General features: G+C 35.1%; 1 protein-coding gene across 1 annotated transcript in view; it reads left to right on the top strand.

The window, feature by feature from the left end:
* The window catches only part of LOC119530283 (transmembrane protease serine 11C-like), a 101,364-nt gene that overhangs the window by 28,721 nt on the left and 48,941 nt on the right, over nucleotides 1–23,702 (top strand). Inside the window, exon 2 of the mRNA XM_037831429.1 lies at nucleotides 6,955–7,070. Within this exon, the coding sequence (XP_037687357.1) occupies nucleotides 6,955–7,070 (116 nt within the window). The remainder of the gene's footprint in view (nucleotides 1–6,954; nucleotides 7,071–23,702) is intronic.

Here is a 23,702-nt window from a genome sequence, read left to right as displayed (position 1 = left end):
ATCTTTAAAAAAAATGGGTTGATGAAGAAACCTTGAGGGCAATATACTGATTGAAATAAGCCAGACACATAAGGACAAATATTGCAGGGCCTCATTGATAGGAAATAATTATAATATGTAAACTCATAGACATGAAATATAAGTTACCAACATATAGAATGAGGCTAAAGAATGGGGGCAGTTGCTTAATATGAGCAGAATATTCAACTAGGTTGAACTTAAATGTTTGGAAATGAACAGAGGTGAAGGTAGCAGGTTGTGAGAATAACTAATAGTGCTGGATGGTGCATGAATGTGTGGAAAGGGGAAGCTCAGAGTCATGTATGTCACCAGAAGGAAAGTTGAAGGTTAAAAGTTGGGAATGTATATAACAGTGAACCTTGTGGTGGTCAATGTCTGAGATTAACTGTATGAATATTAGAAATCTCTACCATGAACCAGAACAAATGTATGATACTACAACTAAAAGTTAATAATAGAGCGTCATAAAGGAAAAGATATATATCTATTGCAAACTGTATATTACAGTTAGTAGTATTTCAACATTCTTTCCTAAACAGTAACAAATGTACTATACCAATACTATGAGTCAGCAATGGAGGGGGAGTAGTTAGGGGTATGGGAGGATTTGAGTTTCCTTTTTTTTTTGTCTTTATTTCTTTTCTGGAGTAATGAAAATGTTCCAAAACTTGAACAAAAATCAATTGTTGTGATGGATGCACAGCTGTATAATGGTCCAGGGGGTAATTGATTATACACTTTGGATCTTTGGATAATTGTATGGTACATGAACAATCACAATTTTAAAAATGCCCATGCAACTTATCAAGTGATGGGCTTTAAATTAAAAAAAAAAAAAAAAGGGAAGTGAGGAGGGATTCTAAATGGTTCACTAAAAAGTTCATCTAATGGAAGAATTGAAGGACAAAAAATGTATAAGACTTACAAAAACTAAAGAAAACAATGGCAGAAGTCTGACATTATCAGCAGTTACTTTAAATGTAAATAGGTTAAGCTCTCTAGTCAAAAGGAAGAGATTGGAAGAATGGATAAAAAGCATGACTCAACAATATGTTGTTTACAAGAGACTCACCTTAAATTCAAAGACACAAGTAGTTTGAAACTGAAAGAACAGAAAAAAAAAAGTCTACATGCTTAGTAAATAGAAGTTAACTGAGTTGGTTATACTAATAGCAAGGAAAATAGACCTTGAGACCTAAAAACTATAAAACTCTTCAAAGAAAACATAAGGGAAGGTCTTCATGACCTTGTATTAGGCAGCAGATTCTTAGACTTCTCACCAAAAGCAAAAGCAACAAAAGAAAAAATAGATAAATTGAACCAAAATTAAAAAATTTTGTGCATCAAAGGACATTGTCAAAAAAGTGAAAAGATCATCTGCACAGTGGAAGAATAGTTGCAAACCATATATCAGATAAAGGCATAATATCCAAATATATAAGGAACTTTTATAACACAACAACAAAAAAGACACTCCAAATTAAAAATGAGCCCAGACCTTGAATAAGCATTTCTCCAAAGAAATTTGCAAATGGCCAATAAGCAAATGAATATATGCTCAACATCATTAACCATTAGGGGAATGCAAATCAAAACCACAAGGAGATAACACCTCACACCTTCTAGAATGGCTATTATCAATAAAATGTAGCATAATAAGCTCTGGAAAGGATGCAGAAAAATAGGAAACTTAGTACATTGCTGGTAGGAATGTAAAATAGTGCAAATGCACTGCTATGGAAAATAGTTTGGCAGTTCCTCAAAAGTGAACATGGAAATACCATATGACCCACCAACCCTACTTCTAGGTATATACACAAAAGAATTGAAAACACAAAAGAATTGAACAGATGTTTTTACGTCAATGCCCATCACATCATTATTCATAATAGCCAAAAGGTGGAAGTGATCCAAATGTCTATCAACAGGCAAATGGATGAAAAAATGTGGTGTTTACCTACAATAGAATATTATTCAACTGTAAAAAGGAATGAAATTCTGATACAACATGGATGGATCTTGAAAACAAGTGTGGCAAAATATTAAAAGTTGGCAAATCTGTATATCTGAGTAGGGGTATATAGGAGTTTTCTGTATTGGTTTTGTATTATTTTTGCAACTATGCTGTCAGTATGAAATTATTTCAAATTAAAAGTTTTCCAAAACACTGTGTTGTATTGGCAGAGGGACAGAAACATAGAACTTTGGAACAGAATAGAGAATCCAGAAATACATGCATATAATTAAGCCCAAATGATTTTTGACAGAGGTGCAAAGGCAATCCAATGGAGAAGGATAGTCTTTTCAACAAAAGGTGCTGGAGCAAGTGGACATACATAGGCAAATAAAAGAACCTCAATCTAAACTTCATACCTATACAAAAATTAAGATAAAACTGATCATAAGCTTCAATATAAAACATAAAACTATAAAACTTTAAGAAAAAACATAGAAGAAAATCTTAAGAATATAGGGCTATGCAAAGAATTCTTAGATTTGATCCAAAAAAACAATCCATAGGAGGAAAACCTGATAAACTGGACTTCATCAAAATTTAGAACTTTTTCTCTGTGAAAGATCCTGTTAAGAGAATGAAAAGACAAGTTATTGACTGGGAGAATATGTTTGCACACTACATATCTGACAAAGGACTAGTATCTAGAATAATACAGAACTCTCAAACACAACTGTGAATAAAGCAAACAATGCAATCAGAAAAGGGGCAAAAGATATGAAGACATATTTCACCAAAGAGGATATGCAGATGGCAAATAAGTCTGTGAAAAGATGTTAAAAATATCATTAGGAATTAAGGATAAGCAATCTAAAACTACAATAACATTACTACACACTCCTCAAAATGGTTAAAATTTGAAAATATCACAACACCAAATTCTGGTGAGGATAAGGAGAAACTGGATCATGCCTTCACTGTGGGAGTGTAAAATGATATAGCCACTCTGAAAAGAATTTTGGCAATTTCTTTAAAATCTAACACAGAACTACCATAAGACCCAGAAGTTGTACTCCTAAGAGGCTGCATTTTTATCCCATAAAAATAAAAACTTGTGTTCACATAAAAATTTGTACATGAATATTTATAGTAGCTTGATTCCTAATAGCTAAAATAGGAAACAAATCAGATATTCTTCAAGGTGAAAATGGTTAAACTGGGGTATATCCATATAAGGAAATACTACATAGCAATAAAAGTAAAGAAAGAAAAACCAGCAATACATGTGTTTCAGTTTGCAATATACCAGAATGCAATATACCAGAAATGGATTGGTTTTTCAATAGAAATTTATTAGGTTGCAAATTTACAGTTCTAAGGCCATGAAAATGTCCAAATTATGGCATCAAGAAGTAGATACCTTATCTGAGGAAAGGCCAATGGCATCTGGGACACCTCTGTCACAAGGGAAGGTACATGGCTGGCTCTGCTGAACCTTCTCTCGCAGATTTGGCTTCTGGTTTCAGTGGCTTTTTCCAAAATGTCTCTGGGCTTCTATCCCAGCTCCTGTGGGTCCTTGCTTCTTCCAGGGTGTTTCTGTCTCTCTTAAAGGACTCCAGTAAAGGATTAAGACTTACCTTGAACTGGGTGGGTCACTTCTCCATGGAAACAACCTAATCAAAAGGTCCCACTGACAAAAGGTCCACCCCTACAGGATTGGATTAAAAGAACAGTCTTTTCTGGGATACATAATAGATTCAAACCAGCACAACAATAAGAGCCTGTATGAATATCTGAAAATTTTGTGGAGTAATGAAAAGCCAATCTCAAAAGTTCGCACAATGTTATGCTACCATTTATACAACATTCTTGAAATGAAAACTATAGAAAGGGAGAAGAGATTAGTGGCTGCCAGGGGTTAAGGGGGGAAGGGCAGTGTATGTAGCTTTAAAAGGGTAACATGAGGGATCCTTGTAGTGATGGAAATGTTCTGTATATTGATTGTATCAATATCCGTATCATGGTATGACAAGACGTTAACATTGTAGGATACTAGGTAAAGAGAACATTATTCTCTGTATTTTTTTTTACATCTTCAAGTGAATGTACAATTGTCTCCAAATAAAATGTTTAATTAAAAAAATAAATAAATTTATTCTCTTAAGTAAAACATTATATAGAACTGACCCAGTATTTTCAACAAGTAAATGTTATAAAGAAAAAAAAAGTGGGCCATGGGAAGCTGTTCTACAATAAAAGAGACTTAAGAGATACAAAAACCAAATTAATACAATGTGTAGATTTTGATGGGTCCTGGTTCAAACAAACCAATTTTAAATGACATTTTAGGGACAAGTAAAGATATTGGAATATGAACATGATATTAGATGATATTAAGGAGTTATTGATAATGTCATTAGGTATGATAATGGTCAGGTGAAAATGCTTTTACTGTTTTTTAAAGATAGAAACTGAATTATTTAGGGTTGAATGTCATGATGCAAGTACTCTACTGCAATTACTGTAAAATACTTCAGAAAAATAGATGAAGTTAATCTGGCAAAAGTCAATAGCTCTCAAAACCTATGTGATGGGTACAAAGTAAAACTTCTCTTGATCTCATTTCCTCCATGATATAGAGTCCCATTTCTTTGCTCCTTTTTGTGGCAAAATTCCTTTAAATGTAACCTATAGTCACAGTCTCTGATTGTCCATTCTCTTTTAAACCCTCCATAATAAGCTTCATATCCTTTCCTCTTCTAAAATGTCTCTCATCAATTTCACTGTGCTGGTTTGGATATATTATATCCCCCCCCCCCCAAGCCATGTTCTTTAATGAAATACTGTGAGGGCAGACATTGAACTTTTGATTCTTTTGATTGAGTGTTTCCATGGAGATGTGACTCAATCAACTGTGGGTAAGACCTTTGATTAAATTATTTCCATGGAGATATAGATCCCACCCATTGAGGGTGGGTCTTAATTAAATCACTGGAGTCCTATAAGAGACCTCACAGACAGAAGGAGTTTAGAGCAGCTGAGAGGAACATTTTGGAGAGAAGCTAAGAGCTGACATTGATGCTGACACTTGGAGATGCTTGGAGATGTTTGGAGATGCTAGCCCAGAGTTTGCTCCAGAGAAACTAAGAGAGACAAACCCAGAGATGTTTTTAAGAAAGCCATTTTGAAACCAAAACCCTGGAGCAAAGGATCAGCAGACATAAGCCACGTGCCTTCCCAGCTGACAGAGGTGTTTTGGATGCCATTGGCCTTTCTTCAGTGAAGGTATCCTCTTGCTGATGCCTTAGTTTGGACACTTTGATGGCCATAGAACTGTGAATTTGTAGCCAAATAAAATCCCTTTTAAAACCAATCCATTTCTGGTATTTTGCATAATGGCAGCTCTAGCAAACAGGAACAGTCACTAATTACTTCCATGATGCTAAATCCACTGGTCAATTTTCAGTGATCATTTGCTCATCTTATTTGCATAATTAGCAATATCTGACACAGTTGATCCCCTCCCTCAATCTTGATACACTTCCACTGGCTTCAAAGATATGAACTTTCTCTTGGTTTTCCTCCCACCTCATTGGTCATTTACTTCTTGGTCTCTTTTGCTGGGTCTTCTTCTTCTTCTCCCTAATCTCTCTGCGTAGGAATTATCCAGTAACTATCTCTTAGTCTTTTCTATCTATGTTTAGTTTCTTGATGATCTTGTCTAGTCCTAGAGCCTAATCTATATATGCATGAATCCCAAATTTATATCTCCAATCCATATCTCTCTCCACTTTGTATATCCAATCTGCAACTCTACTTGGATGCCAACCAAACATCTCAAACATAATGAACAAAAGTGAACTGATAATCATGGCCCCTTAACCAGCTCCATCAACAGCCTTCCCCATTTCAATTGATGACAGCTCCATCCTTTGAGTTCTTAAGCTAAAGACCTTGAAACCATCCTTGACTCCTTTCCTCTCACATTCTAAATCTAATCTATCAGGAAACCTTGTTGGCTCTATACTAAAAGTATGTCCAAAATTTGGCCTCTTCATTTCCTCCACCTCTACCATCATGGTTCAAGCCAATATCATCTTGTGCTTGGCTTATTTTAATCACTCTATCTTGTTGCTCTGCTTCTATCCTCACAGCCTACAACAGATTCTCCACACATCCAGCCAAGTGATCCTTTTAAGACGTTAAGTCAGATCAACATACTCCTCTGTTCAAAACCCATTTCACTCGGAGAAAAAGCCAAAATTCTCATCATGAACCACATTGATCTATGTGGTTTTGGCTTTAAGTACCTCTCTTACTACACCTCCCTTCATTTCTTGCTCCAGACACACTGGCTCCCTATCATACCAGGCATGCTCCTACCTTAGAGCGTTTGTCTAGTTTTTCCTTTTTCCTGGAACATTTCACATGGTTAACTGCCTCACCTGTTTGAAGTCTGATCACTTTAACTTCTCAGTAGATTTAACCTGGCCACTCTCTTTAATATCATGTCATGCCATCATCAACCATCTCATGGCCACTTCCACATGTCTAATCTTCTTAACCTAGCTCTTCTTTTTTTCCACAGGACTGAATACCTCTTTATTTGTTATATAATTTATTTATTAATTATATTTTTGTTTGTGTTCTGTCTCCCCTTGGTAAAATGTACGCTCCATAGGGAAGAGATCTTTGTGCCTAGAACAGTGCCTAGCATAGTAGGACACCTATAAATATTTGCTGAATGAACAAATGAATATTGATTTTATTATTACCATTATTCATATGCAATGAAAATTAGACAAACCAAATATTGTATTCACTAATTCTTTATCTGTTTTCCAAGCTCATCAGTCCACTGAAACCATAACTAATGTAAAATAATATTTTTATACTTAATGTCAATCCCATGTTTTTTCTGAGAAAGTCCTATATCATGCTCATATTAACATTTGCACTTCCTGTCCTTTTTTGCTCAGAAGAGAGTCAAACACAAAAATGAAACTCACAAGATATGGAAAGATTTCCCTGGGTGTCTTAATGATGGTGATTGCTGCTGTGGTCATTGGACTCATTGTTTATTTTGTCGCTTATGGTAAGTATTCATTATATCTGGCTTTCCAGTAACATGAGTTTATTGGTTCCATTATTTGAAAAGCTAGGAATTTCAAGAATGGAGGAAGAAAAGGAATCAGATGAAATTATTTGACAGAAAGAATTTCTTATCATAACTAATATTTCCTGAAAACTTTATAGTAGCTTTTAGCTTAGGGTATTCTTAAGACCAGAGATTTAGTATGCTCCCTTTTTTTGTTTCTGAGAAATATTTAGGTGCTGGCAATACATTAATAAATAAAGTAGCCACCGTCCTTAAACCCACTGAACTTACAACTTTCTGAGGAACTAATAAGTAAGCAGACAAATAAATGTAAGAGCCTAACGTTTGGGATTCTAAGTTAAGATTTTTTATTCCAAAGTCCATGCTCTTTATTCTATAAAAATGTTCTCTTTGCTTATAAAATTCTCCCAATGAAATATAGTATTCCCTAAAATTGAGGGATGAAAAGGATAGTCCAAATTTTTCTACATATTTGGCATAAAATAGAAAAAAATTATAGGATCCCTGAGTTTGATTTTTCTTAAAAGTAATTCTCTTGCCAAGTTTTATGTGCTCTCTTATTTCCTTTTACTCACTGTTTCCTAATCTTCTCAAGGAAGAGGATCTTTTAATAAGGAAAATATTTTTCCACATTCCCACAAGAGAATAGTTACTTTGCTGACTAAGAAAATATGTAAGACAAACAAGTACTGTAAATTTAGTAATACTTTTAAATTAACTTGTATTTCATTACATCTTTCTTTGCTTGAAAAGCAATAATGCATGTAGCACAAGAATCATTGTTTATTAAGTCTACAAGAAAAATGTTTAGTGTATATATAAGTATTTTTACCCTGGAATCATTTCCTGCTGCCATCATGTCCCCATTTTATATAATCCATGAGTTACAGGCTCACTACTGCTTTAAAACATAATAGTATTTTATGAAAAAAAAATTCACATTTAGAAAAGAGACTGTCTGACTAAATGAGCATCCATTTCAGTTTATAAGAGGAAATGATTTACATATAGGCAAATAAAGAGGGTTTTGCACAATGGAGTAAAGAGGCAGTCACCCCAGGAGCTAAGTGTTTATGATCATTTCTGCTCCATCTTCTATATACCCCCTTCCATGGACACTGACTGCGCAAGCACCATCTTTAGGTAGATTGTAATACTAGCTGTTGCCACTCCTAGCCAAGAGCCACTGCCAAACCAAGAAACATCATCATAAATACATCCATAAAACTTTGCATAAGAGGTGCCCATTCACAGAACAGACAGAACCTGATGCTTTGCATTGAGGGTATATATGTGCCAGGAACTGGAGGTATGAAGAGGATATTTGAAAAGATTGTCTTTGGAAAGCAGTATGCTAATATTTCTCATCCCATCAGAACCACCCCAAAATATGAAGAGTAGATTTGTTTTTCCCTTTATCTCTAGCTGAGAAAGGAGTCTTAAAAAGGAGATCAATATGACCCTAAGACAACCCTCGCAGTTTAGGAAACACAGCTTATGACTCACACCTGTGTCCTTTAATCTGAAAGGCAAAAAGAGTTGGTGCTTATTCAGCAGAGTAAAAAGTAGGTGGTAGCCTTGGGGAGTTTCATCAAAAGTGTATGCTGGGCAAATAATGCTTGAATGTGTCCTATTGGCTAAATGTAGATGATGCAAAAAAGAGTCCCATCAACTTAGGTCCTGTCCAAGAAGCCACTTAGAGGAATGAACAGATCTTAGGCTTAAGAATGAAAATCATCTCCAACTGCCTAAGGGCTGAGGAAGGAGTACACTCAAGCTGGAATATGGACACATTTGTCCATGTTAAGGAACTGTAGTTTAGACAGTTCCAACAATGTAGAGAAGGAGAATTCAAAGATCAAAAGTTCCTAGAAGGGAGTTAGTTTTAAATATCTACCAAATCTAGAAAGCACCAAAGCTAGATGCCAAATTCTTAATCATTTAAGTAAGGCCTTACTTCTTCCTATTTTCTGTCCTCTCCAAACATGGAAGGGTCCAAATATAGCTAATTAAGTGGGAAAGGAAGAATAGCAGAATTGAGTAAGTAAAGAGCTTGGGGAAGTGAGAAGTTTCAACCTTAAATCAAGTTCAAAATCTGATTATTAAATAGTCCTCTGATTTTAATTTATGAATTGACACCATGTTTTGTAATTTATAGTGATAATTGAACTTTTTATTACTAAACAATTTTTTAAAATTGCGTTATAATTACATCCCATAACACATACTTGCTTGAAATAATAATTTGTATATATTTGTGTGTGTGCATGTAACCACCATATTAATTTTATTCTAGAGCAATTCTATACAAACAGATAGCTTCAGTGAGCCTAGAAGGAGTTACTCATGTGAGAATGAGTAAGGGACCTAATATATTTAAGATCTCACCCTGGAGTTAGTCATAGTAATACCTATTTCCTAGTAATTCTGAAATTTAGTTTCTTTTAAAAACTTACGAAAGGAAGAAAAAACATCCAACATTAAGTGCTTCTTCATCAGAATAATAATGCAAGTTTTCTGCAAATGGTAAATCTATAGAAACAAGACCAGAGCCTTCTGAAATTGTGTGAAGTTCTTTGGTAGTGGTGTCCCAATTTCTAGATTTTATTTCCTTGTCTTTGTAAAAACCATTGAAGACTTGCCATCATAAAGATCTTTTTTTAAGCATCTATATGTTTATTTGCCACTAAATAAACAAAATCTCAACCTGGTAACTGAATTTTATACTTTTTATCCAGATGTTTTGTCGTTATATAGAGACAGACTTATGATGCTCTTATTTAGATTAAATTTAAAGCTATAGCACCCTTTAAAATTTTTCTGGTTTATTATCCCAGACTCCAAACCTGAAAGTGACTAGCCATGTCATCAAAATAAAAGTCCTCTTTCACTTCAGTCAGTAATTAAACAAGGGACAGTTAGAAAAAAACAAATTACAGAACATATTTTCACTCCTGGACACCTATTTTTTTCTGTTTCACATGACCCTATATCATAATGATGTTTCTATTTGATTAACTTTTTAAGAGAGGTAATAAGTACTGTTCAAATGGGTGAAAGAATAAGGGTATATGAAACTGTACATAGATTCTACTCAAGCATTCACTAGGCAACTACTATGCACTTAGTGGCAGGTACTAGGCCAGTGCTATGTTAGGAGAATGTTATCCTGTAGTGGTACAATCTGTGCCTTTTAACTGAATAGATGCTATCCAAAGTAAATGCTTTATTTTCCAGCTTCTGTTACATGTTGGAATGACTTAATGTGTATAAGTTTTGATCAGTGGAATGAAAGGGAAGTGGTATGTGCAACTTCTGAGGTGTTTCCTTATTTGGAGAGGGCATGCCCTTCTCTTCCTCCTGTTCCTTCTTTGTGCTGGCACAGCCACCTTGGACACTGAGGTGGCCTTGGCAATGCAGGCCATACCTGGTACAGCAACAAGACAGAAGGAGATCCTATTTCCCTGACACTTTGTAGTAACAGAATCAATCTGGGTCACAGATTCCACTACAGGAGAGGGAAGAGAGAAAATCAAGAAATAACTCATAGTTTCTGCCTCAGGAGGTTAAAATTATATTGCAGTAGGTTAGGATGTAATTGTGAGGAAATTGACATATGGGGTTGACAGTACAATTTTTGGATGTGCATGGAGAGACTTAATTGTTCTTGCTCTTTTTCTCACTACTTCTGTTTAAGGACAATATTTCCAAATATTCCTGTGCTAACTATAAATGGAAATTCTTAGCCCCCAACATAGCTATGTCACTTTTAAGAATGAGGAAATGGAAAAGAAAACACCAGAATTTAGGCAAAAATAATGTCTTCTCAAATTCAAACTTTCTTTGCTTTGATATTGTGCTTCTTATCCAAAGAGCCCAAATGATAAACATGTGAATTATTCTTCCTGCACTATGTCTTCAGAACCAAGTTTAAAACTGATTCCATAGATTATGTAAAAGGTATCCCTGAATCTTTAGAAGCAAGTTTGGGAGATTCTATACTGGAAACTATTTCCAGGGAGGTTTAAATGTGGATAACGGAAGCCAAGGACCAAGCTGAGGGTGTTCAAGGTGATTCATCTTATAAATGCAGCCAACTTTGGGAACCTGGTTTTATAGCAAATAAGCTGCCACTTGTGAGAAAGATCTAGATGTGGAAACATTCAGGGGCAAGTGCACTGACACTGCTATCAGTTAATTATAATTATACACATATGCATATCATTCTAACCAAAGGAAAAATAAAATGATTCATGTAAATTTAAAATGCAGATTGTACTTTGCATAGGCAAAATGATATCTTTTATCTCCTTTATTATACTTGAATACAGAAATCATTCTTGAATACAGAATTTCCATATACTATCCTATTATTAACACCTTGTATTGGTGTAGAACACTTGTTACAATTGATGGCAGCCCATTTTTATAATTGTACTATTAACTATAGTCTATGGTTTAACTTAGGGTTCACTGTGTACTGTAGTTTCATGGATTACTTTTAAATTTTTATTGTTACCATATACACAACCTAACATTTCCCAATATAACCACATCCAGATATATATTTCAATACTGTTAATTATGTCAAAATGCTGTACTAGCATCACCACTATTCATTTCCAAAACATTTCCATTGTTCCAAATAGAAATCTTGTATATTTTAAGCCTTAACTTTGCCATTCCCTGTCCTCAACCCACTCCCTGGTAACCTATATTCTAGATTCTGACTATGAGTTTGCTTATTCTAATTATTTGGAAATGGCAAGTTCATAGAATATTTGTCCATTTGTGTCTGGTTTATTTCACTCAATGTGATGTCTTCAAGTCTTATCAAAGTTGTTGCATGTATCAAGACTTCGCTCCTCTTTATAGTGAATAATATTCCATTGTACGTATATACATTTTGTTTATCAACTCATTAGTTGATATACAGTTCGGTTGCTTCCATCATTTGGCAATTGTGAATAATACCACTGTGAATACTGGTGTGCAAATATCTATTTGAGTCCCTCCTTTCAATTCTGTGGCATTTATATCTAGTAATATGATTGCCAGGTCATATGGTAATTCTATACATAACATTCAGAGGAACTACCAACTGTTTTCCACAGGAGCTATACCATTTTACATTCCCACCAGCAATGAATGAATGTTCCTATTTCTATGCATCCTCCCCAATCCTTGTAATTTACTATTTTTGTAATAGCAGTCTTTCTAATGGGTGTGAAATCGTGTATCATTATGGTTTTGATTTACATTTCCCTCATGGGTAATGATGTTGAGCATGTTTTTATGTGCTTTTTAGTCATTTGTATCTCTTCTTTGGCAAGACATCTACCAAGATTTTTGCCCATTTTTTAATTGGATTGTTTGATTTTTTTTGTTAAACATTGAAGGATTTTATATATTCTGGATATTAATCCTTTATCAGATATATTGTTTCCAAATATTTTCCCCATTGTATAGTTTGTCATCTTACTTCCATGATAAAGTCCTTTCAGGTACAAAAGTTTTTAATTTTGATGAGGTTCCACTCTTCTTTTTTCTTTTGTTGCTTTTGCTTTGGGTATAAAGTCTAAGAAACAATTTCTAACACATGGTCCTAAAGATGCATCCCTATGTTTTCTTTCAGAAGGATTTTTTTCCCACTTCTGGCTCTTATATTTAAATCTCTGACCCATTTTGAGTTAATTTTTATAAAATGTGTAAGGAAAGGATCCTCCTTTTTTTTTTTTTCAAAGAGATCCAGTTTTTCCAGCACCATTTGTTGAAAATATTATTCTTTCACAATTGAGAGTTCTTTACCCCCTTGTCAAAAATCTGTTGGCTATAAATGTGAGGCATCCCTAAATTCTCAGTTTGAATTCATTCATCTATATGTCTGTCTCTGTGAAAGTACCATGCTGTTTTAATTACTGTGTTTCTCTGTTAAGTTTTAGGACTTGGAACTATGGGTCCTTCAACTTCATTCTTGTTTTTCAAGATGGCTTTGGCTATTTGAGATCCTTTCACCTTCTGAATAAATTTGATGGTTGATTTTAACAACTCTGCAAAGAAGGTTGTTGGAATTTTTATTGGGATTGCATTGAATCTATAAATCACTTGTGTAAAGTTTATATCTTAACAATATTTCATTTCCAATCCATGAACATGTAGTGTCCTTCCATTTATTTTGTTCTTCTTTGGTTGCTTTAAGCAATGCTTTGTAGTTTTCTGTGCATGCGTCCTTCACATCATTGGTTAGATTTATTCCTAGATATTTGATTTTTTTTAGTTGCTGTTATAAATGGAATTTTTTCCTTGATCTCTACTTTTGATTGTTCATTGTTTTGGTATAGATACACCACCAACTTTTGTGTGTTGCTCTTATAACCTGCAACAGTGCTGAATTCATTTATGAGCTCTAGGAGTTTTGCTGTGGATTTTTTTCAGGATTTTCTGTAAATAGGAACATGCTAACTGCAAATAAGGAAAGTTTTACATCTTCCTTTCAAATCTGGATGCCTTTTATTTCTTTCTCCTGCCTAATTGCTCCGGCAAGAACTTCCAGTACAGTGTTGAAAAACAGTGACTACAGTGGGCATTTTGTCTTGTTCCTGACCTTAGAGGTAAAGCTATCAGTCTTTCCCCATTCAGTAGGATGTTAGTTCTGAATTTTTCATATATGTCTTATATCAAATTGAGGAAATTTCATTCTATTCCTAGTGTTCTAAGAGTTTTTATCAAGAAGGGGTTCTGGATGTTGTCAAATGCCTTTTCTGCATCAATTGAGATTATCATGCTATCTGCTAATGTAGTGTATTACAATAATTGATTTTCTTATATTGAACCACCCATGCATACAAAGGATAAATACCACTTGTTCATGGTGTATAATTCTTTTTATGTGCTGTTGGATTCAGTTTGCTAGTATTTTGTTGAGGAGTTTTGCATCCATATTTGTAAGAGATACTGGTCTGTAATTTTCTTGTCTTTATCTGGCTTTGATATGAGGGTGAGGTTGGCCTCATAGAATAGATTAAGGAGTGCTCCTTCCTCTTCAATTTTTTAAAGAATTTGAACAGGATTGATATTAATTCTTTTTGGAATGATTGGAAGAATTCCCCTGTGAACTCATCTGGTCCTGGTCTTTTCTCTGTTGGGAAGTTTTTAATGACTCATTCAATCTCTTTACTAGTCATTGGTTTGTTGAGATCTTCTATTTCTTCTTGAGTCAGTGTAGGTAGCTTACATGTTTCTAAGAACTTGTCTATTTCATCTAGGTTATCTAATGTTTATGTGTAGAGTTGTTCATAGTGTTTTCTTATAGTCTTTTTTATTTCAGTGTGTTTGATAGTAATGTCCCCCTTTCCATTTCTAATTTTTATTTGTAATCTCTTTTTTTCTTTGCCAGTCTTGCTAAAGGTTTGTCAAATTTACTGATCTTTTTAAAGAATAAATTTTTTGTTTTGTTGATTCTTTCTCATTTTTTGTTCTCTATTTCATTTATCTCCACTTTAATCATTTTTATTTCCTTCCTTCTGCTGGCTTTGTATTTACTTTGCTCTTCTTTTTCTAGTTCTTCTAGTTTTGAGCTTAGGTCTTTGATTGTAAGTCTTTCTTTTTTTTAATGTAATATTTAGAGCTATAAATTTGCCTGTCAGCACTGTTTTTGCTGCATCTAAGTTTTGGTATGTTTTGTTTTCATTTTCATTTTTTTCATGATATATCTTAATTTCCCTTGTGATTTCCTCTTTAATCCACTGGTGTTTAGAAGTATGTCATTTAATTTCTGGGTCTTTGTGATTTTCCATTGTTTCCTTTGTTATTGTTTTCTAGCTTCATTCCATTATGTTTGGAGAAGATACAGTGTATAAATTCAATGTTTTTTAATGGATTAAGACTTGTTTTGTGACATAACATATGGTATATCCTGGAGAAAAATCCATTTTCCCTTGAGAAAAATATGCATTCTCTTATTGTTTGGTGAAGCCTTCTACATATGTCTGTTAGGTCTTTGGTTTACAGTACTTTCAATTCTTTTATTTCCTAATTGATCTTCTGACTAGATGGTCTATCCATTATTGGAAGTGGTGTATTAAACTATCCTATTATTAATGTAGAACTGTCAATTTCTCCCTTCAAATCTGTCAGTATTTATTTCATGTATTTTGGGGCTCTGCTTCAGGTGCATATATATTTGTAATTGTTACATCTTCTTGTTGAATTGACTCCTCAATCAATATGTACTAACTTTCTTTGTCCCTCAAAACTATGTTTGACTTAAAGTCTATTTGATTTGACATTAGTATAGCTATCCAGATATCTTTTGTTTACCATTTGCCTGGTATATTTTCCATTCTTTCACTTTCCACTTACTTGTATCTTTGTATTTAATGTAAGTCTCTTGCAGACAGCATGTATTTGGGTCTTGCTTATCTGTCCTTCCAATTGCTGCTTTTTGATAGGAGAGTTTAAGTCATTTACATTTAAATTCACTGCTGATAATGCAGGACTTTTTTCTGATATTTTATTTAATTTTTGTAAGTCATACCTTTTCTGTCCCTATTTCTTCCTTTAATAACTACTTTTATATATATTTTATTTTTTGTGTTGTACAATATTGAATGAATATATTTTTCATCTGTTTTGCTTGTGCTTACCATGGGGTTAAATTTAACATCCTAAATATCTAACAGTCATATTTGATTTGATACCAACTTAATGTCAATAGCATTCTGTTCAGGTTTGCTAATGCTAACATTATGCAAAACACCAGAAATGGATTGGCTTTTATTAAAGGGGTTTATTTGGTTACAAGTTTACAGTCCTATGGCCATTAAAGTGTCCAAACTAAGGCATCAATTAGAGGATACCTTCACTGAAGAATGGTCGATGGCATCCAGAACACCTCTGTCAGCTGGAAAGGCACATGACTTGCATCTGCTGTTCCTTTACTCCTGGGTTGCATTTCAAAATGGTATTCTCCAAAATGTCTTTGGGCTTGTCTCTCTTAACCTCTTCAGCTCCTGTGCATCAAACCATCTAGGGATCCTTTCTTAGTTTCTCTGGAGCAGACTCGGGGCTAGCAGCTCTTAGCTTAGCATCTCCAAACATCCTTCTGTCTGCATCTACAAGCACCAGCTTTCAACAGCTGTCTCCAAAGATCTCTCTCAGCTGCTCATAGGACTCCAGTGATTTATTTAAAATGACCCACCCTGAATGGGCAGGATCAAATCTCATGGACACTTTCAATCAAGAGGTCACACCCTAATCAAAACAATTAATAAATCTGCCCCCAACAAGATTGCTTTAAAGAATATGGCTTTTCAGGAGGACATAATATATCCAAACTGACACACATCCACACATACTTTTCATATTTCCCCTTTACCCCTGCACCATTTTTTGTTCTGGTTACCACTTGTGTCTTTGTACGTTGCATGTCCAAAATCATAGATCTATCATTACTTTTTATGCATTTGCATTTTAGCACCTGTAGGATGTAAGGAGTGGAGCTAAATACCAAACAAATCACTAAAATAATACTGGTACTTATAATTAACCTATATGCTTAACTTTACTGGAGGACTTTATTTCTTTATGCCTCTTTGAACGATTCTCTAGTGTCCTTTCCTTTCAGTCTGAAAAACTCCCTTTAGCATTGCCTGTAGGGCAAGTCTAGTGGTGGTGAACCCCCTTGGCTTTTGTTTATCTAATAATGTCTTAATCTTTTATTTTTGAAAGAAAGTCTCAACAGATATAAAATTCTTCATTGGCAGTTATTTCTTTCAGCACTTTAAGTATTTCAAAAATGAATAATATAACTTTTGGAATAAATTGCAACATTATTTATGAACTGGAGGGGCAATTTTGTTCCTATCTGCATGTTTTAATATTGTTAAATAATATTTTTCTTTGTCATGCATGGTTATGAAGGAAAAATGTCTATGTGGAAGTTAAATAAATAATTCATTCTAGCAATATTATTGAGAATTTTTTAATCTGCAAGGCATTGTGCTAAGTTAAGGAAGTGCAATGACAAACATGACTGCTAAATATAAAATGCAAGAACTGTATAAAATAATTTTCTTTTATATACTGCACACACCATGCTTTCAATATGTTTTGTATTTCAACCAGCTGCCTTCTTGCCTCTATGGTTTCTGATGAGAAATCAGCACTCAATCTAAATTGGGGCTCCCTTGTATTTAACACTTTGCTTTTCTTTTGCAATTTTCAGAACTGTCTCCTTGTACTTTGCATTTGATAGTGTGAACAACATATGATAGGGTGTATTTTTCTTTCTGTTTGGTGTTCTCTGGGCTTCTTGGATGTACATATGCACATATTTTGCCTAGATTTGGAAGTTTTCTGCCATTATTTCTTTGAATATTTCTTCTTGCCATTAATCTATTTCTTCTCCTTCTGGAACTCCCATAATGTGTGTTCTAGTTAGCTAATGCTGCCAAAATGTGAAATGCCAGAAATGGATTGGCTTTTATAAAGGGGGTTTATTTGGTTACAAAGTTACAGTCTTCAGGCCATTAAGTGTCCAAGGTAAGTCATCAACAATTGGGTACCTTCACTGGAGGATGGCCAATGGTGTCCAGAAAACCTCTGTTAGCTGGGAAGGCATGCGCCTGGAGTCTACTTGCCCCCAGGTTGCATTTCAAAATGGCTTTCTCCCAGAATGTTCTTCTCTAGGCCATGGCTCCTTTTCAAAATGTCACTCTCAGTTACTCTTGGAGTGTTTGTCCTCTTTAGCTTCTCCAGAGCAAGAGTCTGCTTTTAGTGGCCATCTTCAAACTGTCTTTCATCTGCAGCTACTCTTTCAGCTTCTGTGCATTCTTCAAAGTGTCCCTCTTGTAACAAGCTCACTCCTTCTATCTGACTTATATAGTGCTCTAGTGAACTAATCAAGGCCCATGCTGAATGGGTGGGGCCACACCTCCATGGAAATTATCCAGTGAAAGATCTCACCCACAGTTGAGTGATCACATCTCCACAGAAACATCCAAAGTCCCCTACCAAATCAACACCAATACATTTCCTGCCCACACAAGACTACCTCAAAGATAATGGTGTTTTGAAGGACATAATACATCCAAACCAGCACAATGTGTATACTGCTATGGTTGATGGTATCCCAGAGAGATCTTTAGCCATTTTGGCTTTTTATAATTCTTTTTTCTTTCTGCTCCTTAGCCTATCTCATTTCAAATGTCTTCTCTTCAAGTTCACAGATTTTTTATCTGCCAGCTCCAATCTACTTTTGAAACCTTCCTGGGAATTTTTCATTTCATCTCTTGTGGTCTTCACCTCCAGTACTTCTTTTTGGTTCCTTTTAAACATTCCTATCTCATTGCAAAGATTCTCATATTGCTCATTCATTGTTTTCCAGATATCTGCTGTTCTTTCTTTCTGTTGTCCTTTAACTCGTTGAGCATTTTAAGATCATTTTCTGAAATCTTCATTTGGTATGTCCACATTCTGGTCTTCTTCACTGGTGTTGCCTGGATTTTTATCCTCTTCCTTTGTATGGGCTATAATTTCCTGTTTCTTTGTATTGTACTCTTTTGTTGCACACTATACATTTTAATATTTTTAAATGTTAACTCATTTAATTCCTGAGATGTCTATTTGTTGATTTTGTAACCAGCTGGTGATATGACTGAGATTTTCTTCAACTTCAGCCTTCCTATCAAGAAGCTCTGCCCTAGGCAAATGCAGTGTGAAGGGTACTCCCTTTTTCCTGGGCCTGTGTCTTCTCCTGGACCTATGCTTGTTTGTTGTTTTGGGGTTCCCCTATATAAAAGAGTTTGAAATTCCCCTCACCCATGTGTCTAAAGCAGGGAGCTTCTATAGTTTCTTACCCTCCTTTCCTTGTCTCAAGCTGCTTTTGCCTGGAGTGCAAATCCTGGGAGGGGGGCATGCTGTGAGAGATTCCTCAAGTCAGTGTTTCCCAGGCAAAACAGCACCAGGGACCCACAACGGGGGCACAGGCCAACTCCAAAGTGCCCTGAGGGGATCAGAAAAGGTGCCAAGAGCTTTTTCCACGACTTCTCAAAGCTGAGATTTCTTAGCCTGACCAGCAAATGCAGCGCTTCAACTATTTGTCCCTTGCAGCCCTGAGGAAGCAGTGCATCTTTAACTGTGCTCTGCTGCCTTTGTCTGGAACAGGTTGGACAATGGCCACCTTCAGAGCCATGCCTCAGCAATCCAAAGTCTATGATCAAAAGTCATGATCAGTGATTGGCTGTGCCTATTCCTGGTCTTGAGGAAGAGGATTTTTATGTACTTTCCTATCACCAGCAAGCTAACCAGGGGATGGACCTCATGGCAGCATGCCACAACCACTAACCACTGCATGTAGAGAGCAATTTAATCGTCTTTACCATAATTTACCAGCTTGTTCCTCCTGCTCTTCCCCAGATGCTGTAAAGTATTTACCAGCAACCAAAGTCTCAACTTGTTGCTTCAGACACTTCCTGACTGTTTAATGGTTGTTCTGGTGGAAATACTAAATCCTGGAGCTCCTAGTTTGCCACTTTCCCACCCAAACTGATATATTTTCAAAAACAAACATAAATTCATTTTCTCAAGCAACATTTATACATTATGTTTTCTGTATTATTCAAAGAAAACACAAGGAGGAGAATTAGTCAGGCTCTAATATTCCCTGGAACATACAGCCATAGCTCAGAATATGACCATATTATATGAAAAATATGACCTTTAGGAAGGAAAAAAACAATTAAAATGACACTTAGAAGAGATCCTATTTTTTTTCTGTCTGCCTAAGGTATAGGTTATATTTGATTGGGGGGGGGCTGATGCTTCATTATAACAGTCTGATAGCTCCTCTGAATGTGAAGGGTTGTGCACAACTTACTATTGTACCCTTCTAAATTAGTGCTTAGGGCTCCAGTATGATAACAGAGGTGGAAAATAAATTTCCTCTCTAGTATTTGAAATTCATTTAGTTGTTCAACATGTTAATATGACCTAATACTGCCTTAATACCCCTGGCTTCACAACCTTGATAGTCTAATAGAAAAATAATCCTTTGTAATTATTTTAAGTTCAACGATTATGACATGCGGATAATAGATTAAAAAATACAAAAGCAGATATTAAAGAAAGATGGAAAAATTTAAAGCAAGGGAGAAGAACAGAATAGAAAATCAGTAGTAAAAAGGAATAATTAAGGATAAAGAAGATTTTTCTTAAAAAATTATTTTTCTAGTTGATGTGAAAATATTCATTTACATCTGTGAAAAATACAGAAAAATATGAAGAAGAAAATAGAAACTATTATAACATTATCCCCTAGCTAGAATCACCCTTTTTGTTGTTAGAGAAGATGTGAGTTTACAAAACAATCATGCTTAAAATACAGGACTCCTGTACACCACCCCACCACCAACACCTTCCTTGGTGTACAACTTTTGGTACCATTGACGACAGCACTTTTTTATAATTGTTCTATTTTTTAACAATAATTCTCTTTGTTACAATTGATGAAAGATTATTAAAATACATCTGTCATCCATTTACTTACATTAGATGTATTTTCCCGTATATATTTCCCCTATTATTACTACCTTGTATTATATCATACATTTGTTATAACCAATGAAAGAACATTCTTATACTTTTACTATTAACCATAGTCTGTTGTCTACAATATGGTTCACTGGGCTGTACATGCCTATGTTTTATCTTTTAATTATTATTTTAGTAATATATACATCCTAAAGTTTCCTGTTTAACAACATTCATTTATACCACCATCCATCTCCAAGTCTTTACCATCAACCTAAATAGAAATTCTGTAAAATTAAGCATCAACTATCAATTCTCTAACCCCAATCTATCTCCTGGAAACCTATATTCTGGATTCTGACTCTATGAGTTTGCCTATTATAATTAGTTCATGACAGTTATATCATACAAAATTTGTCCTTTTATGTCTGGCTTACTTCACTCAACATAATGTCCTCAAGGTTCATCCATGTTATTGCATGCATTAACATTTCATTTCTTTTTACAGTTGAATAATATTCCATCATATATATATGCCACATTTTGTTTATCCATTCTTGGTTGATGGACATTTTGGTTGCTTTCATCTTTTGGAAATTGTGAATAATGACTCTGTAGACATTGGTGTGCAATATCTGCTCAAGTTCTTGCATTCAGTTCTGGGTACATACCTAGCAGCAGTATTGCCAGGAAATGATGCAATACTAACTGCTTTTGAAACCACCAAATTTCCAATTAGGATGCCTTTTATTTCTTTTTCTTTGCCTAACTGCTCTGGCTAGAACTTCTACCACGGTGTTGAGTAACAGTGGTGACAGTGGGTATCCTTGTCTTGTTCCAGATCTTAAAGGAAAAGCTTTCAGTCTTTCACCATTGAGAATGATGTTAGCTGTGGGTTTTTCACACATGCCCTTCAGCATGTTGAGGAAATTTCATTCTATTCCTATCTTTCAAAGTGTTTTTATCAATAAACAATGCTGGATTTTGTCAAATGCCTTTTCTGCATTGAGGTGACCATGTGGTTTTACCCTTCAAATTGTGTGAATTTCTTGTGTTGAACAACCCTTGCATACCAGGGATAAAACACACTTGAACATGGTGTATAATTATTTTCATGCACTGTTTGATTTGAATTGCAAGTATTTTGTTGAGGATTTTTACATCTATGGTCATTAAAGAAATTTGTTGGTAATTTTCTTGTAGTGTCTTTATCAGACTTTGATGTTAGGTGATGTTGACCTCAAACAATGAGTTAGACAGTGTTCCTTCCTCTTCAAGGTTTTGTAATTTGGGGCAGGATTGGTATTAATTCTTCTTGGAATGATTGGTAGAAATCCCCCGTGAAGTCATCTTCCTTGGCTTTTCTTTGTTGGGAGGGTTTTGATGACTGTTTCTATCCTTTACTTGTAATTGGTCTGTTGAGGTTTTCCATTTCTTCTAGAGTCAGTGTAGGTTGTTCTTGTGTTTCTAGGAATTTGTCCATTTCATCAAAGTTTTCTAGTATGTTGGCATACAGTTGTTCATAGTATCCTCTCATGATCCTTATTTCTATATGATCAACAGTAATGTCTCCCCTCTTATTTCTGATTTTATTTATTTACATCTTCCCTGTTTTTCCATTGTCAGTCAGTCTAGCTAAGGGTTTGTCAATTTTATTGATCTTCTCCAAGAACCAGCTTTTGTTTTTTTTAATTCTTTATTGTTTTCATTCTCAATTTCATTTATTTCTGCTCTAATCTCTTTTATTTCTTTCCTTCTGCTTGCTTTGGGATTAGTTTGCTGTTCTTTTTCTAATTCCTTCAGGTATACTCTTGGGTCTTGAATTTTAGCTCTTTCTTATTTTCTAATGTAGGCAATTAGGGCTATAAGTTTCTTGCTCAGCACTGCCTTCACTGCATCCTATAAGTTTTGATATGTTGCATTCTCATTTTCATTTGTCTTGAAATGAATTCTGCAATTTCTTCCTTGACCCACTGGTTGTTTAAGAGTGTGTTATTTAACTTCAGTATATTTGTGAATTTTCCAGCCCTCTACCTGTTATCAATTTCCAGCTTCATTCCATTATGGTCAGAGAAATTGCTTTGTGTAATTTCAATCTTAAATTTATTGTGACTTGTTTTGTGACTCAACATGAGGTCTATCCTACAGAATGATCCATGAGCACTTGCAAAGAATATATATCCTGCTGTTTGGGGGTCTGTTCCAGTTTGCTAGGGCTGCAGGGTGCAAAATACCAGAAATGGATTGGCTTTTAAAATGGGGATTTATTAGGTTGCAAATTTACAGTTCTAAGGCCAAGAAAATGTCCAAATAAGGCATCAAGAAGTAGATACCTTCTCTGAGAAAAAGACTGATGGTGTCCAGAAAACTTCTGTCAGCCGGGAAGGCACATGGCTGCCATCTGCTTGTCCTTTACTTCCAGGTTGCATTGTTTTCAATTTGTGATTCCAGTGGCTTTCTCCTTAAGTGTCTGTGGATTCTCACCTAGTTCCTCTGGGCAAACTCTGGGCTTCATCTCTTAACTTAGCATCTCCAAACATCTTGGTCTCTGTCAGCTCTGGGCAAACTCTCTCCCTGAGCTCTCTTAAGGACTCCAGTAAACTACAACCCACCGTGAAAGGGCAGAGTCACACCTCCATGGAAATAATCTAATCAAAAAGGTCCCACCCTCAATTGGGTGGGTCATATCTCCATGGAAACAACCTAATCAAAAGGTCCCACCCACAATAAGTCTGCATCTACAAGAGTGGATTAAAAGAACATGGCCATTCCTAGGGTACATAACAGTTTCAAACTGACACAGGGCCCAGTAATCTGTATATGTCTGTTAGAGCTAGTTCACTTATCATATTACTCATGTTCTCTGTTTCCTTATTGATCCTCTGTCTGAATGTTCTATCTATTGATGAGAGTGGTGTATTGAAATGTCCAACTATCACTGTAAAGATATCTATTTCTCCCTTCAAGTTTGCCAGTGTTTGCCTCATGAATTTTTGGGCACCATGGTTAGGTCCAAAAATTTTTATGATTATTTCTTCTTGGTGGATTGCTACTTTTATTAATATGTATACCTTCTTT

This window comes from Choloepus didactylus, chromosome 3 (genome assembly GCF_015220235.1).
Source record: "Choloepus didactylus isolate mChoDid1 chromosome 3, mChoDid1.pri, whole genome shotgun sequence".
NCBI classification, from domain to species: domain Eukaryota; kingdom Metazoa; phylum Chordata; class Mammalia; order Pilosa; family Megalonychidae; genus Choloepus; species Choloepus didactylus.
The sequence above is the reverse complement of the archived record's forward strand: the minus strand, read 5'-3'. Positions and strand labels throughout refer to the sequence as shown.